This window comes from Anastrepha ludens, chromosome 5 (assembly GCF_028408465.1).
Source record: "Anastrepha ludens isolate Willacy chromosome 5, idAnaLude1.1, whole genome shotgun sequence".
NCBI lineage: Eukaryota > Metazoa > Arthropoda > Insecta > Diptera > Tephritidae > Anastrepha > Anastrepha ludens.
This window is the reverse complement of record NC_071501.1, coordinates 74,102,162-74,121,765: the sequence shown is the minus strand read 5'-3', so window position 1 is coordinate 74,121,765 and position 19,604 is coordinate 74,102,162. Positions and strand designations below refer to the sequence as shown.

Sequence of the window (19,604 nt, the reverse complement as noted above, 5' to 3'; positions counted from 1 at the left end):
AATGAACAGAAAATTGTTAATGAATGTTGCTGTAAAATAGGGCCTGAATGACCTGAGTTTCATGTCAAACAATACCGCATTGATATCGTTAAAAACATAATGTTCAAGGCTGAATCCGATTCAACATTCATCAAATGCATCTTTACTAGAGACGAGTCGTGGTTTTATAAGCACGAAATCCAGACATCAGCCGTGTGAATGGAGTGCTCCGAATGAACCAATACCATAGAGATCACGTCGTTTTCAGTCAAAAAAGAAAGCGATGCTCACTATTTTCATGGATCCACACGGTATTGTACACCACTCATTTTTGCAAGAATGCCAGATAGTTAATAAAAACTATTATTTGGGCGTATGAGATGCTTACGTGAAGCAATTAGTCGAAAAATAACAGATTCGTGAATTTTGCACCATGATAACACACCGCCGCTCAGTGCATTCATTACTCGTCAATGTTTGATCAAAAACGAAATAAATACCATCGAAAACAGCCATCGGATTCAACTGATATGGTTCCTTGCGATTTTTTCTGTTTGATCGAGTCAAAAATCTATTACGGGGAACACTTTTTAATAGCTGGAAAGAAGTAATGGAAAAATCGAAGACGGCTCTGATGGCTATACCGAAAACAGAGTTCCAGCAATGTTTCGCGAGCTGGTTTAAACACTGGCATAAGTGCGTTGCAGTTGATGGGGAGTACTTTGAAGGCGATAATATCACTTTTATTTTGAATTTTCTGAATATATTCCGGGAATTTTTTGACCAAGGTGGTATTCCACAGTATATTCAGAGCATTCAATTTCTTTCGTCGGAGAAAAGAAAAATGCGGTGTATAGACTTTTGAGAAGAGTTGCCACTGGCGGCAATACAGCAAGAAGATTTTTTTCTAATACCGCTGATACACAAATTGTATATCATTCTAAGTATGTTACGACTGATGCTCATGCGTTTATGCATTGTAAACAGCATTTTTTTTAATTTTAAGCTTTTTTCAAGGGTCAATTCGAGAATCTTATTAAAAAATATATTTTATTGGGGTATATTTGTATACTTTCCGTTTGGCACCTATTCATATTGCGTTATTTCAGAGAACTTTTTTAATCATTTAGGATTTTCTTTAGTTAAGGATGATTTATGCTGTCCAAGGCTATGTAATGGTATATGGAATATCTCTGTAATCAAATGAATTTTGATTTGGTCATTCAAGTTATTTCAGTTCTCTATGAATTTGCTTCGTTTCAGGATCGTAAGTACGAGGGCGGTTAAATGATTCAATTAGTACCAGTGTTTGACGACAGAGGGCGGTCATAAAATGGCGGCATGAATTGCGTTATGAATTGCTCCCTGCGGCTTTTTCTCGCCCGAAAAAAATTAGTTTAAACGACGATGAGACAGAGGCGTATTTTGGAGAGTTCGACAAATCCAATTTTTTGGAGGGGTTAAAAAAGGCCGGAGAAGTGCATCTTTCTAAAAGGGGACTATGTTGAAAAAAAAAAAAAATTTTTTTTGAAAAAATGGTGTCCTCATTTCTAGCACGGGTACTTATTGCCCCCCCCCCCCCTCGTAAACATTTATGATTCGCCACATATTGTTATCACCTTAGAAAGCATTCGATATATGAATATAAACATTTTTGCGAGGTTCTAGCTGCTTAACCATGAGAATTTCAAGCACCATTTTGTCACATATAATAAAAATTAAAGCGAATGCGAACGAAGGTTATGGATATACGATTTGGTTACAGATGCGAGAAGTACTGCTTTCTAAAGAATGATTTTGAGTGATAGAAATCTTTATTTTGACTATTACGCGCTTCGTTGCTTGTCTGTTTGTACACTACAGCTGTTTAGTTCAGCACTGTCAAATATGATTGACGTATTCAAACTTTAGACGCGTTTTTCTCAAAACTATATTTTTCGAATTGGCGTACATGATAACTTAAAAGTTACTGACCGCTCTCCTTAACATTTGGAACACATTTTTTGTATGATATTACTTCCTATGTGTTTCAAGTTTTCGAAAATTTTTCAAAAAAATAATTTTTCCGAGGCAAAAATAGTACCTAGGGAAATTCGCCCAAAAATTAATTTTTTTTTAAACATTTTATTCCGCGAAAAAAAATTTGGTTTTTTGTATTCAGGACACTGACGCCGATGCTACAATGCCCGCCGATTGAGAAGCCCCGCTGCGACCTTCCTGCAAGAATTGAGTGTACATCCGCCATTTTAAATTATTAAAATAAAAAAAAAAAAATTTAGTTTAAATTAAAAAATTAATTCAATTAAAAAAATTTTAATTTAATGAAAATCTGGGAAAATATGGCCGTTTACAGGTATCTGTCCCCTTAAGCAGCTTAATGGACATACAGTTTCTATGCATTATTAGAGCTGCCTCGTGAGCTACGTAAATTGAAATATCATGCATTGCAAGGTTTCAGAGGCATATAACCACGCGTTTTTTGCATCTTTGGCACATGTTACACATTTTTGTTTATTTCAAATTTGAAGAACTCACAATAATAAGTGAATCTATCAATCTGGAAATGGTCTGTTCATAAATAAAATTTGTAACACCTAATTATTGCAACACAAATTGCATATTATTGTAAAATTGTTTCTCATGAATTTCTAATATTACATAACTATAAATTTTAATCAATAAAATACTCGTAAAAACAACCTCTGTGAAAACCAACAATGACGTTCATGTTGTTCTACAAATTTCGACAATGTAAAAGAATTTCGAAACTATATTTGAAAATAATTTTACTATGGGGCCGAAATAATACATAGGTTACAGCGGGAACTTTCACAGAGCTTTATTTAAACAAATTCCTAACTGCATTTTTAGCAAGACACGAATTTGAATGCAAGTAAAAAATGGCATTTTTGTGAAAAAATAAATGTTTAGCAAAGAAATATTTAACAAACATAAATTCATACATGAATATGCCATAAATGATTTTTAAGTTTCTTTTTTTGTGGATTATCGTTTTTTACGATGGTTAGCTCTCTCATTTTATACTGTTGACGCACAGATATTCTGCAACGATTTATGGCATATTAATATGTTTAGCTAAAAAAATGCATTAAAAAACCATTTACGCTTAATATTTCTTATCATTCAAAATATAAAAAAAATTAATTGAATTAAATTTAAGTTAATTGTTTAGAAAATAAAACAAGCAAAATCAAGTTAAAAGGGTAAAACATACGCTCGAAAACAAACGCAACAATAAGCGTTGAAGTTGGGTAAAAGTTGAATACAGTTATATTTGAGTATTAGCGCGTATATTCTTTATTGTAGTAGAAGTAGGGTACATAAATATGACAAAAAATGTTTACCATCAAATTCGCACATACACACACAAAACATACGCGCCGCCTCCCCCAACCTTTATTGTCAGGTGTACTTGCCTAGTTAGTGTGTGTGTATGTGTGTATGCTAGCAAATATTTACTTAAAATTTTTTTTAAATAAAAAAATTATATATTTTACATTTTTTTTTAATTCAACAAAAAATTATAAAAACCAATAATACATTCATTGTGTATATAAGTGTTAGTAGATATTTCTTGTATATGCAAATTAGTAAAGTTCGACTTACGTGAGGATTTCGCTGTAAATGTCAAGCCGTCATCCCAATCGTCGCCACTCACAACCGTCACCTCGTTTAGTTTGCCCAGATTTTCTTCTCCTGATTCATTGAGAACATCATTAATATAGTCTTCTTATAATTGAATATTACATATGATTTTAAATGTATTTGTGTGTGTGTGTGCGTGTGTGTATGTGTGTTTAATGACAAATTCCGCAATTCAAATTTGTATGTATACATTAGTATTTAGGGGGAAAGATAAGAGATAAAATGAGCATCCAAAAAATCCGCCAATGCACGCAAGTAAAGGAAAAATTAATGTAAGATGAGAAAAAATGTCGCCAATATGTAGTTAGGTTGTTAAATTTAGATAAGAGCGAATTAAATATGCTAATTAATATATTTTCAATAAAAATTAAAAAATATTATAACACTATGCAACAACAATTTTTTTGTACGCCACTGGGAAGTAATTAGCTACGTTTGATAACTTTCGGTGTACTGAACTGGTCTCAAAAGTTGCCCGTCTTGTCAGAGCTTCGAGAAAATTTTACTCAAAGTAAATTAAAAAAAAAAAAATAATAAGAAAAATAAAGGTGTGGGCAAAAAAATTACAAACGAAGTGAAATTGCTACTATTTATACATTTTTTGAAGCTTTAGTCGCCATAGCCGCATCATGTCGTACGATCGCTATAGATGTAAATTAACAGCTCTATGTGTCGACACTTTCTGTTAATTTTGGTCAAATTTTTAACATATGTAAGTCAATAGCTTGATGTTGCCAGTTTCTGTTAATTGTGCATAGCACTTTAATAGTACTTTAACTAAATAAAAACAACTGAACAAAGAATTGGTTCCAATTTTCAACAAATTTCCAAACTTCGCAAACTAGCGCAAACTTCGATTTACAATTAATTACAATAAAAAATGTCGATTTTGCGTTTTGGCCAAAATTTTCTACAAATTGGATATAATATCTGAGGAATCGAATTTACATTCAGCGTACCAAAATCTATCGAAACCCAATTGCTTAGTTTTGGTGAAAAAATTAATGTTGCATAGTGTCATTTAAAAGTTCTCTGGGTGGGGAAAAACTACTGATGGGAATTATGATTGCTAATATTAAACTCTAAAACTGATATTAAAATGTACAATAAAAACTGCCGTGAATTTCATTCAAGGGATTTGGAATTTAGAGAAATTGTGGACCTCGGTAGATATGCTTTCACTTTAATTATTTTCAAGTTTTTACGTTTTTTTAATAATTTATTTGAAATACTTGTAAAACCACTGTACAGCAAATATAACACTGTACAACAAAAATACCCACGCTTCGGTAACGGATTCTGGTGGAGAGGACAGACAATATAAGGCGTTTTTCAATAGATGCGCTTCAACTTTTTTCCGATAGGAAGGACGAACGACGCAATATTTTTAGTTTTTCGCTTATCATTTGTAAACTTCATTAGTATACATTTCATCATGGAACGCTACACACTTGAACAACGATTGCAAATCGTGCAAATTTTTTATGAAAATATTCGTGCAAATTTTTTATGAAAATTTATAAATTTTCCAAAAAATCATCTTCAGTGATGAAGCTCACTTTTGGCTCAATGGCTTTGTCAACAAGCAAAATATGCGTTACTGGGCAGAAAGCAATCCACACGTGATTCATGAGGCACCGTTGCATCCCGAAAAAATCACTGTTTGGTGCGGTTTACATGCCGGCGGCGTAATTGGCCCATATTTTTTCGATGACGAGAACGATCGCCACGTTACTGTGAATGGAAATCGATACCGCGACATGATAAGCGATTATTTTTGGCCGCAATTGAATGGTATGGACTTAGACGACATGTGGTTTCAACAGGACGGGGCCACAAGCCACACAGCACACGCTACAATTGATTTGTTGAAGAGTAAGTTCGATGAGCGCATTATTTCCAGAAATGGACCGGTCGAATGGCCGCCGCGCTCGTGTGATTTGACGCTTCTAGACTATTTTCTTTGGGGTTATGTGAAGTCATTGGTCTACAGTAACAACAGTAACCTCCTTAAATGTATATGTTCAAACTCGATAATAAAAAAAAAATTATTTAAAAAAGTCAAACCGTTTGTGTTTTATTCAAAAAAAAGGTTGAAGCGCTATTACTGAAAAACGCTTTACATACTATATGTGTTACGTGTATCGGAAATTTGTAAGTTTATGGCTAAATTTTTTTGAAGTAGAAAAAAAAATGCGTGCGACATTTAAAATTTAGTTCTGAATGAAATTTTCTGTATGCACAAGCGAAATTATCCGTTTTCCTTTTTGACTTATTTTTGGCCTTTAAGTTGAATTTCGTGTTTTGGTGTATTAAAGGACTTATAGCAAAATTTTATGACAAATAATTTTGTGGTACATTATAACTCGATATTTGCCGCTTTTATGAGTATTTTTTGGTCTTTTTTATAAAAGAGATAAACAATAACCAGATATTGAGTAGTTGAGGCCTTGAAGTGTTTCGCGATATTCTATACATAGAACTGCTGATTATATTAAACAACTAAAATGTAAGAAATACAAAGTTAACTATGCAGATTCACCATAAAAATGTGCAAGAGGTGGGGACTTTGACCTGCATAACGAAAAATTTTGATGCAAGCTTTCAAATCGCATGTAAAGAGTCTTTTAAAAGTGACGCCTAGATATCAGTAGACGGTACCTTTTTTGGTGGGCATTTAAATGTTATAATTTTTCACATATGTATGCCTGTTAACAGCCGTATTGTGTAAAAAGTGAAACCTGAAGTAATCTAAATTTTTATTTTTTTATAGAAACCTTAAATAATCTAAATTTTAACATATAGATGCCTGTTTTAAAACACCTTTTTTTACGAGAATTTGTTTTTTTTTGTCCACACTACAAGAATCAATTGCCTGAATATTGTTATTTTGGAAAGCATCTCATTTTGTTGCACAGTGTAATAAGTAGAACTCAAGTTTTCAAACAATTAAAATAAATTTAAAAAGCTGAGTTCTAAAAGCAATTATAATAATATTTTCCCCATAAATTATAATAAGACTGCTAGAATACTGCCATTTGGATTCTTTGCTAAATGTGAATTTCACTTTACTATATTTAAAATTTATCTTTTTAGCCTTTTTCGTGACCAACTTTTATCAGTTATGGTATAAAACAAATATTATTAAAAAAAAGTTGGTACCATTGTTCGAAAACGTCCCACTTACGGACTTAAATTTTATATAACCTGATTTAGCTGAAATGGAATAAGCATTATTTTTATTTTGTATTATTTACCTATAATAATCAACTTTATGCAAAAATTCGTTGTTCGTTTATGTGCAAATATTATTCTTTTCTGCTATCTAACCAATGCAAATGAAAAAAAATGTAAGACATGAAGCCACATAAAAAAGGCAGTAGGGGAAGAATTTTTCTTCTTCGATTTTGTTGCCTATCTTAAGGTGTTCATTGCAATCATTTCCAAAGACAAACCAACTTTAAGCGGAAAGTACATGCCTACCAGATTTCTTCCACTATTCTCAAAAGTTTATAATCACTCGAAAATCGTTTTTAAATTTAATTTACTTGATGGCACATTTACCTATTTCTAATCTACGATATTTGTTAAGTGAATTGTGATTATGTTTTCTGATTAGAATTTTGCGAAATTGATGTTTCGATTTGTTCGTACCATGCGAAAATTGTTTCGTTGTGCCGTTCTGTTGGAAGTCATGGAAAGAGACGTGATTTTGTTTAACACCATCTTGTTGCTGTAAAAAAGGCGACTGATTAACATATGTGACACATGTGCATACAATTAGTAAGTATCATAATAAATAGCATATATCCACATTGCAACTACAATCAAATTAACATACTTATATGTGGATATGTGAAAATTGCATACCTTACTAGTGCCGCGTTTGCTGCGCTTGTGATGTTTCCGATCATTGAACATTCGTCGGAAGTTCATTTGCATTTTGTAATTCACCTGTAAAACGTTTCAATTAATAGCGAATGTAAATTAGCATGAAAATTAATTATACAATATTTTCCAAGCGAATGCACTTGGTGGCAAAGCTTGCAAACTATACACATACACATATACATTTGACTCACACGAGTATTTTTTCACATTTTCAACAATCACTACATTTTTTTGTTTTTGTTTTTTGAATGCAGCAGTGCAAGTTATTATTTCAGAGATTTGTCAATTACTTTCGAATTATTTGGCTACTCTTTTTCGAAGTATGTAGGTTTTGGAACTTAGTGTTCTTTTTTCGTATTGCGACTTACCTGCGTAGACAAATCTCTGTCATCTACTGCGTGTCGGCTATAACTAAGGCGGCGGTGCTGTAAAAATAAAATGCAATTCACAAGGTATTAACGACACAATTCTTGTTTTTAGTTTGCGTTTTGCTTTGTAGGGAAAACACTAAGGTTACACTAAGAATTCAAAAATAGGTCATCACTTGCAACAACTAAGCATCAGTTTGTAGGAGAGGGAAGTATAAAGTCTAAGTAAGGTATGTCGTATATCGAGGCGTTAAAGGGTTAAATAAATGATACAATGATGAAGTCTTCAAAATTTAATTAATTTCCGCAAAATATATTTCACTTCATAAAAGTTCTAAATAGTGATATTAAAATTCAACAAAATCTTTTTTAAAGGTATATACGTATGTACTTAACATCTCAAATAGCAACACAAAGCTTTAATAATAGAAAATTAAAGAGTTGGCAAATATGCTGCTGAAGCTAGTATGCGAAATATTAATAAAATATTTAAACATGAAAAAAATTTTATTTAATTTACTGAGTTGCTATTATTTTTATTATCCAAAAGTACGAAATTATTATACAAAAGTATGAAATTACAGTAGCGTCAAAAGAGAGTGTATACCACATATTGGCAAGTTTTGGCCATTAATTTGTTTATTTTTTACTGTCAATTATTTTTTTTTATAAAACTATAGTTTATGCTACAACAAAAACCATATAACGCAAAGTTTCAAACTTTATACATAATTTATAAGTATAAAAATTAGGCAAATTTTCATCAGAATTTAAAACTTCTTGGTTTGCATGTGATTGCCTCTCCAGTCTTTCAGCCATTGAGCTATTTTATCATGTACTTTCTAGAGTTTGAGGGAAGCCACTTCTGCGTGGGAGACTACTTAGACTTGTCCTAAATTCTGTGACAAATTTTACCACGTATACGGCGAGAAGAAATTCGCAGAAAAAAGTTCCGCTACTTTTGCTTTTGTTCGTATGCATTGTCTCCTCATAAATTATACAGTAGATTCTGTTTTTATGCGGTTTTGAAATATGTAGTGCGGTTTTTAAAAAAATTAAAAAATGCCTGTCGACCTATCGGGAATTGTACATATAAACAATATTCTAAACCAGCTAAGCAAAAACGCATTACAGATTACATCAAAAATGCTAACCCTACAAGTATGGAACCGCCTGCATCACCATCCTAATCAGACGTGTACATTTCCTCAAGTGACGGAAGTGATTTTACGCCAAATCCTAAACGAATGCGCAACATGCGGGTATTGTCTGATTCTCTTTCTGACGATGTAAATTTATTTTTCGATTCTGACGTTTCTTAAATAAAGATATAATTTTCAAAAATACAATTTTTTGTTTATGCGATTTTATTTAATTATTTCAGATTCATGCGGTCTATGGAACGTATCTATAGTTATAATATGGGACTAGTACCCTTTTTTTATGCGATTTTATTACATTATTTCAGATTTATGCGGTTCTTAGCACTTTTGAAACGTATCTACAGTTTTACTATAGAACTGGTAGCTGTTTTTATGCTGTTTTTTTTATGCTGTTTCTTGCGGAACGTATATACCGCATAATAACATTTCGCTTGTTAGCAATGAAGTGGGAGCTAAGGAAATTCGCATTGCAGTGTTGCATTACAAAAGTATGGTAAAAGTGCAAGAGAGATTTACGAATTGTTGAAAAAAGTTAATATTTCGAGAATGTTTGTTTAGCATACGATCAATCGTTTTTTCCAAGCGTCTCAAGTGACAGACAGGAAAAGAAGTGGTCATCCTCGCGTGGTTCGAACCAGTGCAGCCATAAAAGTAGTGCGAGAAAGAATTTGCAGAAATCCCCTTAGAAAGCAGAAAATCAAGTCCAGTGAAATTACTGCATCGACCAGATCCAAGTCAAGACAAATTAGAGATAATCTCCACATGAAAGTCTTCCGTCGCTCGACAGATGCGAGCAGCTTCTTCGGTGGCACGCAGTTAACGGCCATAAAAATATTATTTTCACAGATGAGCAAATTTTCATTGTTGAAGAAGTTTTTAATAAGCCAAACGGCAAAATCTATGCTAAAACTTCTAAAGACGCAGAAAATGTTGTTCCAATGGTTCACCGTCGCCACCTACGTAATAGAGTGGTGGGGAGGGTCTTGTAAAGGCGTTACATCTCTTCATTTCTGCGAAAAAAGGGTTAAGGCCGTGCCAAAAGTGTACCAGGAAGATGTCTTAGAAGACGTGGTGAAGCAGTGGCCAAACCAAAACCATCCAGCAGTGGCTAAAAAACAATATTCGTGGGTTCATAGCCGCAGAAGATTGGCCGTCTGGAAGTCCAGATCTGAATCCATTGGAATAAAGTTTGTGGTCAGAATTAGAGAACATGACCTGTCAAAAAACCTCACAGAAATTTGGAGAGTCTCAAGCAATCTTTGGTCGAGCAGCGACGTCTATGTCCATGGAAACCGTGCGTGCTGCTATAGCTGAACGGCCTAATCGTTTGAAGGATCGTATAAAAGCAAATGGTGACCATTTCGAATGAAAATTTAAAACATGGTTTGTTTAATATTTACATGATTAAATAAAACTAATTTCGTAATAGAATTTATGGCATTAAGACTCATTTCACTTAATGTAAATAGGATTTTGAGCTTTTCAATATGCTTTGATGTTCTTTTTCACCATATTTGGCAAAATTTTAGGATTCGTTAAAGTCTTTTTAGTTTACTGCACAGTAGTACCGTAGTAGGCCATTCTAGCAAAATACCGGTGCCTCATTTTTTCACATCTGGTCTAATTACTAACAAATAGTTATTCTAACTGGGAAAACAACAAAAAAAAATCATGTGTAATAAATGTATTATTATCCACTACAATGAGATAAAAAAAAAACGCGGATTCATCTCTCACAAAATATACTTCCTTCGAGAGCGGTACCACCGTGCATTGTAAATATTTGAAAAAACCCCTATTAAAATATGTACATATGTATGTATTCGCTTATAGTTTTCTTTTTAAAGAAGCTCTTTTTTTAATTTTTTAAATTATTAATCCAGAAATTATTTTCCTTGTAAAATTCATTAATTGACACACATACTTTAAATTAGTAAAAGACAAATTGCTTTAAGTTTAACAAAAATATCAAACGTAGAATATTTCAACACTAAAAAGACAGAACTTAAAAAAAAGTATACTAAACATTAGAATTAAACAGTGACATATGTCGAACGAACTTTCGTTCGATCAAGAGGAAAATAAAGAGCTACTTATTTGATGAATTAAAAAATCTTTTAAGGAATTCATTTTCATTTTGAATTTTCCTATCATTGCGTCTTTTTTCTGGGTATTGGAGCAAAACAATTTTTTTTTAGTTGAGTTTAGATACATAAGTACACAAGCAATTTCTCTGTTTTCGCAGTTAGCCTTCGAAGTTCAAGAGAGGACCTTTGGTAAAAAATTACAATAATTAAAAGTACTCTTTTACCGGAAGTCCAGTTTCGAACTTCGAAGTCCATATCTCGATTTCTGAGGCTAACTTCGAGCTACTTTTACTTATGACTCAATCTCTTAAAAAAATAGGCTTGGTCCAATACCCAACCAAGTGCTGTACGGTATTATTGGTGAATTGAGATGAGGCTCACAGTAAAGGTGGACAAATTTGAATTATTTTTCGTTTAAAACAAAGTTTACTAACTGCAGCTTGCAAAATATAACTGTGCATATTGAAGCGTGACCAATTTGTGACCAATAATTCTAAGTGCGTTTTCTTATATATAATATATAGTATATTAGTTATTATTTTATGGATATGTATATATATATACGTACATAGCTTAAAATGAATAAAACCGTAAGACTAATGGTCATAGAAATTAATTCAATAAACTTAAGGGTGGTAAGTTGTTTTTCTTTTTTTATTTTTATTTATTTTCTTATTTATTTAAAATATATACACCTTATGTATGTACGACTTTTGGTATTTTTACAATGCAGGTAAAAGCCTAAATCATGTGACTAAACAACAACCACAACAAACGAAAATAAAAGACCTACATGAGTGTATTGCTAACCGGCGAAACGAGAGAAACTATTAAACAAGGCGAGTCTAAAAAAGGGGATTTCGACTCCCTAAATGCAACAAATTAGGTCTGTTCATGTACAAATTATCCAGTAACTTGCCAGTAACTTTATTTCCGAGAATTCTCTGCCAAAGAGAAAAATAGCAAAAAACGTACATGAACGCAAAACCAGTAACAATTTGCAAGTGTAACGAACAGCTGATTAAACTGTTGGAAGGAAAAATCACAAAAATTAAAAACATTTTCACTTGAGCTTCCTCGTAATAAATTAAGGTGCAAAATAATGATCTTCCGAATCATATGATTTCATTTTGTCCACAATAATTTGTTCCATTTCATCATCGCTGTCAGATGAGGAACATTCCGTCAACAGTTGCAATTCGCAAATTTTAATTCGTGTTTATTTTTACTTTGCGATCAGCTGTTTTCTCACATGCAAGTAAAAATTTATCCAGTAAAAACTTGCAATTCCCCTCAAAATGAAATGTAATTTTGCTCTCTCACTTTCCCCTACTTTGCAAGTTTGTTGGGTACACAAACACCAAAACGTAATAATTTGTAATAATTGTTCCAAAAAATTTGCTTCATGAACAGACCTACATATTGGAACGCTATTGTCGAATTTCAGCTGAAGAAAGAAGAGAGAAAGAAGATAAAATACAGCAACTTTCACAAGCAGGCACCAATTATCTGACGAAAGAACAGCACCCCGTAAAGGTTTGCCTTACAATTAAATTTATTTTATATCCATTGCGCCTACGGTGTAGAGAGTATAAAAGCTGATCTCATTCGCGAGTCTCTATGAGACCCTCAGGGAATTTTTCAGGATCAGCTGATTTGCTGTCGTAATAATAAGATATTTGCCATTATTTCCTTGTTGTATTACTTTGTATTTTTATTGTTAATCGTAATCGAATTTCTCCTACAGAGGGAATGGGATCGAACTTTCCCTTTCTTGTTTATTTAAATGTTACGTCACAGCCAAATACTCTCACGAATGTCGTGCCCCAAACGTGAACCGTTCGCAGCAGAAGTGCACCAGGATCGATGTATGCACCTATTCGCCCAAAGGGAGGATTCCTCGGTGAATGTTACATTTGCCCAATTCCGCCCATGTAAATCAATGTATGATAATGAGAGCAGCGGTTTTTTTAATTTGCTCCGGAAGTTGAGGTCTTCTGCACGTAAACATTCTCGAGTCGTGTGTTCGGAAACATTAAAACCACTTTTCCTTAAAATTGTTTCAGCTTCACGCAATGATAAGTGCGGTTTTGCCATAAGCAAATGATCTTCTGATCCTGCTTTGGAAAGGTATTTGCTTTTGGGTCTCGTCCAGGGAAGCCGTCAACGTTTTCAACTTCGGTATATCCTTGCACCCATTAGCTTATGAACGTCTGGGACTTCTTTAAATAGTTTACTACAGATTAATAAGTAATTGTCGCGTACACTTATGTTAGGTGTTTGGCCGAGCTGCTCCTCCTATTTGTAGCGTGAGTCTTGATGTTGTTCCACAAATGGAAGCTACTTTTAAGCCGACTCCGAACGCCGAATGGTTTTTTATGAGGAGCTTTTTCATGGCAGAAATTCACCGCTATTAGAAAAAACTTTTTCTTCATTTTGCCGTCTTAGCACCCGCCTGCTCCAGATGCACATGCCATTTTTGGACCTTGAGCGTGTGCACATGGGAATACTGTTTCCAATCGTTTTACATGCGCGGAACTCATTTTACAAAACCAATATACGCTTTCTAATTTTCTCACAAAGCTAACAAATTGCACAATATGCGAAAAGGACACGCCTATTAAGCAGTAATTAAATTTCTCTATAACTTTAAGTTTGAATTTTGCCGGTCACGCTTCTATTAGACAGACTGTATACGGGAAAAAAGTGGAAATTTGGCGAACTGTGTTAGATTACCCTACAGAATATCATTACTAATATCTGTATACCAATTTCATGGCTGTTTAAAGCTTAAGTAAGCATGAGTAGCTAATTAATTACCTACTTTTTCAGAGAGTTCTGTGTAGAAATCAGTTTATTTTATAGGTATTTTGAATATATATGACCATTAGTACTGAAGCTGGCAGACAAATGCGTATAGTATTGATTCCTAAAACAACATAAAAAAGTATATTACAATATATTTTATAAAGAAAGAAAAAAAAGAACATTTAAACACAAAAAAATATATGACTTTTTTTATATATAATTAGCGCTCTTTCATTAGTTAAGGACATTAAATTCAACATTTTTTTATGGTTATTGATTAGTTTAGTATGTAATATTTATTTATAAACTATATGTGAAGAAAAATTTGTAATTGAAACTTTTGTTTAAGTAAAAAATTGAGACAACAATTAACAACCAACAGCGAAAATAGCAATAGTAAATAGATGCAATATTTTTATTGTAAATAAAAAGACCAATTGATGCCGTACCATTTGCATTGAAGCCTGCTTAGTGAGGTTTTTTGGTTTGTTTATCATTTTTAATGAATTGGTATTGACGACAGTTTTTTCGATTTTTCAGCAGTTTGTTTTTCAGTACGCGTTTATTTTAAGACAATTAGGTAACGTTTTTGTTTTTTCGATTTTTTTTTCGATTTTTACAATGTCGAACATAACGTTACGTTGAAAATATAAAAAGAGGAGAAGAACATTTGAGTTTCATTAAATAAATTTTTGCGTATTAGTCAATATTGATAGTTCAGTTTTTGTCATAGAAGTGGCATATGTACATATGTAAAAAAATAATAAAATAAAAAATAATAAATGTAAAATACATATGTCATACATGGAGGTAATGAAAATATGATGTGGCATATATAGTTTCAAAGCGAGAATATAATTAAAATTGTATATAAAATATATTTGTTTATGCATAGTAACGATTGGGTGTATTTCGAACTAATTTGTGGCATAAGGTACTCTACAAAAATGAAACTAAAGAAAAATATTCTTTTTGTAAGCTCGAAAAAAAAATTTATACAAACCCTTCTATATGGCTTCAACTCCTCGGCCAGCAGATGGTGTATTTTTGCATCTGTAAGATCTTTTTTCGACGGATTGTAGTCCAATTCATGCATGTCGAGGTTTCGTGAGCAACTATTGTCCAGATTTGTAAGGCTTGGACTGGTTAACGAAGGTTTAAAACGAAAATATGTGCATAGATTAATAAAATATTTCGATGAATTATAATATTAAAGATAATTGGTATTTTTCGCAAAGCAAATTTTTTTAAATGCCGAATTACTGCGACATAGATGCAGCGCATACAGATAAAACAAAATAATTTTTACTATTTGTTATTGAATATATATTTTTACTTAACAAATATGGTATACATTTTGAAAAATATTCAATTTTTACCATGCTTTGCAAAAAATATATATTTTTGTTATGCGATGATTTTTACATAAACAAAAAACGCTACGAATAGATAATAAGTGATGATCTGAGCGAATATTTTAAGTGTCACAGTAAGAGTTTATTTTATAAAACGTTTATTAAAAACATAATAAAGTAAACGAATTTTAGTTACAGTGCATCTTTTAAGGAAACAGTTTAGTGTTTGAGAAATTGTCAAACATAAATTTATTTATAGGGCGAATTGCAAAGAAAAATATTAAACAGTAGGATTTTTGACTACTATACAAACGGGTAGCAGGGCTTTCAAGTTTACAAGGATTTCTTTTTATTTCTACTTTTTTTGTTTTTGTAAATGGGGAAGGTTCATTTTTTTACATAAAAGGCGTTACTTTTAAACTATTAACGACATTTTGTTGAAAATGAATTTAAAACAAAAGTAACAGGTGTTTTTTTAGCTGCATGAGAACTATTTATTTATTTTATGAAACCGACCATAAGCTATTTTAGAGTGTTTGGGTTTATTTCTAAAATATTAAAAATAGGGGTGTTTTAGGGGAAAAAGATTTGACAAGGCGAAATAGTAGACTGTAAAAAGTGGAAGTAGGAGGACAAGAACAAGGAAGCATTAGAAGAATATATGCGTGTACCTACATATTAGCTATTATATATATATATATATTAGGGCGGTCCGATTTAAAAATCGCTCATTGCTCTGTGAAAATCGTATTCTAGGGATCAAAATAAGAAACTTTGCCGAAGGAACCATACCTCTAAAACGAATTCTGATGTCCCCCAATTTGGGTCGAACGAAAAATCCCACTTTGACCAATTTAGAGTGCTCCAATCGAGTCCAAATGTATCACCGACCCCCACTAACTTTGGACGGCCGATCCACCCATGCCAGTGGTACACCCCCTGGAACTCCCCTGGGGGGTTCCCCATACAATAATTTCAAAATATCACCATTTTTGGCCTTTACATGAGAAATGAAACTAAAAATTTCGACCCAAACTGGGGGACATCAAAATTCGTTTTAGAGGTATGGTTCCTTCGGCAAAGTTTCTTATTTTGATCCCTAGAATATGATTTGATTTTCACAGAGCAATGAGCGACCCGCCCTAATATATATATATAGTTGGCGCGTACACCCGTTTTTCGTGCGTCCAGTTTCAAGTCGACTCCGAACGGCAGATATTTTTATGAGCTTTTACACTCGGAGGATTGCCATTGCCTGCCGAGGGTTGACCGCTATTAGAAAAAAACGTTTTATTAATTTTGGTGTTTCACTGAGATTCGAACCTACGTTCTCCGAACTCCGAATGGTAGTCACGCACCAACCCATTCGGCTACGGTGGCCGAACCTATTCAGTGGGCAAAATAATGTATGCGTTCATTCGATTGTTTTTTTTACTAAACAGTTTAAGTGATCGGGCCGATCAAGTGAATTAAATTCATACGTCAAGGTATTTGGGTTCACTAGAGTTAATGACCTTGTGAAAAGCAGCCATCGATATCGATAACTATGGTTTGACAGCTGAGCATGGCAAGCTGTGTTAATATTTCTGATCCGTAAAGTTTGGGAGGAAGAGCTCGTCCAAACACCTAAAAGAGGTGTACGCGCCAATTATTATTATTATTGTTTTTTTTTTTTAGTTTGGCAAGTCATCATAATGCCAAAAGAACGCTTTACTTTGAAAAAAAAAAACAAAGATAAATAAATCTGTTCGCAAAGTTCATAGAACGAAGTGTGGAAGAAGACGCCGAAATGTCGATTCGACGTCGTTCTCAAATTTTTGGTTTTTTTTTTATTAAACTACGTAGGAAATTTGGGATCTTGGCTTACGCGCCTGTAAAATACAGTTCGTGCAAGAATTTAAGTCAAATGACCAATGTGTGCGTCACATTTTTGCTGATTGGTCTCATTTAAATTTATTATTCAGATTTATTAGGAAAGAGTAGTCTCAAATTGGTTTGATAGAATGAGTCATGCAACTCACAGCCGCGGCGTGCATATGCTGGATATCATATTTAAAAAATAAATGTCATGAAATTATTTATTTATTCATTTAATATTCTCAAATGCCAGATTATAAAAAAATAGTAAACAATAACAATAATTCCAAAACTATTTCTGTTTTGTAGTATCACTTTAAGTTCTCAAGCTCTTAAAAAACACCCTTGATTTCATTCATTGCATGAGATTTCTTTATATGATGAAATGTTCAAAATATTTGAAAATCAATTTTGTTTTCTTTTTTCATTCACAGGAGTTAGCGCACATTTTCGCAGGAGGGCCAACAACAGTCAATAAATATCGATACAAATTATGCAACAGCCTCACATCGAAGCATACTTATGTGAAATGGTGCTTAGTTGTATGCTAATATATATGTGTACAAGCGCCAACATACAAAATTTATAAATCGTATCACTTAATATGGTACTAAGTACTAAAACAAATCGTCATGGCGTACGCTGGTACGCGCCTTAATTAAGGCAACGCACGCGATTCAAACCCGCAAAGCAACGAGAGATCCTTATATTTTATTACTTGCTTCTTTATCGAATACTTACATTTTTCCTTAATAAAAGCCAGGGCATTAAAAAAATAACTAAAAAACATCCAATAACTACTTTCTATTGCATTAATAGCACATGAATGGGACATGCTGGCTAACAGTAAGGTCACTACAACAAAATATAATAATATTACTATTAAATCAATTATATCAATTAAATACTATAAGTACGAGTATTTAAAAATCAAAATCAAATCTGTAAGCAAAATTAGAGAAATTAAATCCATTTTACAAGTCATAAATTTTTGTTTGCTCTTTCGCATTTACGAGAGTTACATGCACATTTTTCTTTGTTTTTGTTTTTTTTTTGTATTCTTCCAAAATTCGTTTACCATGTCGTGTAAATAGTTGGTGGTGCCCACCTTCCACCAATACAATTACTGGTGTAATTTCTGAAGAGAGCACTCATTGATTCGGTGGCCGTTATTTGTCCGATAGTCGACGGATTACGTCGCATTACTTCCATGGCATCACGCATTGTAAGCTTTGAATAGGTCTCAATAATTTTCGGTTCAGCGCCCTAATATTGAAATGAATGCAAACGTTTAGTTCGCTTTAATGCCTGCCACTGGAAAAATAAATAACAAATTTTGTATACCTTTAAGTCTCTGATTACTAGCGGCCTGATGAAGCGGTTGTCGAAGCGCTTAAACTTATCACGCACATTGTAGTTGCCAGTCTTGCCGATTATATCTTCAATCCCAGCCATTAAGTGGTCCATGAACTGGAAAATGGTGTTCGGAAAGGATTAACACAACAACAAATTAGAAACAACAGTTCTCACAAACTTATTTGGAAATGCGAGGGTCGTTTGAAAAGCCCGTGCAAAAATAAAAACTACTTAATTAATTGGGGTAAAGCTTCTTTATATTTTCCGACATAGTCTCCTTTTAGGCTTATATACTTCATCCAATGTTGTTCTGGTTTGTTGATCTCTCCCGAATAATAGGAATTGTCCAAATTTGAAAAATAGTCATTCGTTTCTGCAATTATCTCCTCATTGAAATAAAATCTTTTTCACACCCGTCATTTCTTGAAATTGACGAACAAATAGTAAGCCGGGGGCTCCCTCGGCCTCTCAAGTCTAGAGAATAAGGGAGATCTGAGACGAGTTGGAACCCTATTTCCCTAAATTTTGCGCCCACAAATGCTGAGGCATTAACTGTTGCGTTGTCGTGATGAAAAAGGAGAGACATTCGAAAACGATTCAAACGATTGATTTGTAAATGAACTGGTGTAAAATTTAGATTAAGAAACGTGTATGTTAAAAACATTCCAGTTGTTTATAATATTGTTGAAGTACTATTAAAAGACCTTAGTCTTAATATGTACTATTTATATAAACAAATAAAATAAACAAACGACAAGAAGAGGATGCCATTAACTAAACATAACTTCGGTGCGCGCCAGTAGTGCCATCGCTCTGATCTTCCTCGGAATTTTCAAACGACCCTCGTATATACATTGTTAAATTTATATCTATTTAAAATACAGTGTGTGGCCAAATTGTTAGAGGCATATTTAAAAAATAAATAATTTTAGTTTTTAGGCGAAGAAAAGTAATAATGTAATTAATTGTTTTTTTTTATCTTCCTTGTTTCACTCCTCTTGCGAGCATAAAGCATCTGACTCCGTTCCGGGCAGTAATTTTTGCAATGTTTGTGAAGTGTTGATTCTCTTCAAG

The 19,604-nt window shown here is 33.0% G+C and overlaps 1 protein-coding gene across 10 annotated transcripts in view; it reads right to left on the bottom strand.

Moving 5' to 3' along the window:
• The window catches only part of LOC128864276 (sodium/hydrogen exchanger 3), a 170,668-nt gene that overhangs the window by 43,031 nt on the left and 108,033 nt on the right, over window positions 1-19,604 (bottom strand). For 5 of the 10 annotated variants that reach the window (XM_054103851.1, XM_054103857.1, XM_054103855.1 and 2 more), the window contains exons 10-16: window positions 18,519-18,644; window positions 18,253-18,440; window positions 14,966-15,104; window positions 7,905-7,961; window positions 7,516-7,599; window positions 7,300-7,378; window positions 3,607-3,696 (exon numbers count right to left, since the gene is read on the bottom strand). In XM_054103851.1, coding sequence (XP_053959826.1) covers window positions 3,607-3,696; window positions 7,300-7,378; window positions 7,516-7,599; window positions 7,905-7,961; window positions 14,966-15,104; window positions 18,253-18,440; window positions 18,519-18,644 — 763 coding nt within the window. Of the gene's footprint in view, window positions 1-3,606; window positions 3,697-7,209; window positions 7,379-7,515; window positions 7,600-7,904; window positions 7,962-14,965; window positions 15,105-18,252; window positions 18,441-18,518; window positions 18,645-19,604 lie in introns of all 10 variants that reach the window. The other 5 variants (XM_054103852.1, XM_054103856.1, XM_054103854.1 and 2 more) reach the window with 2 other exon arrangements.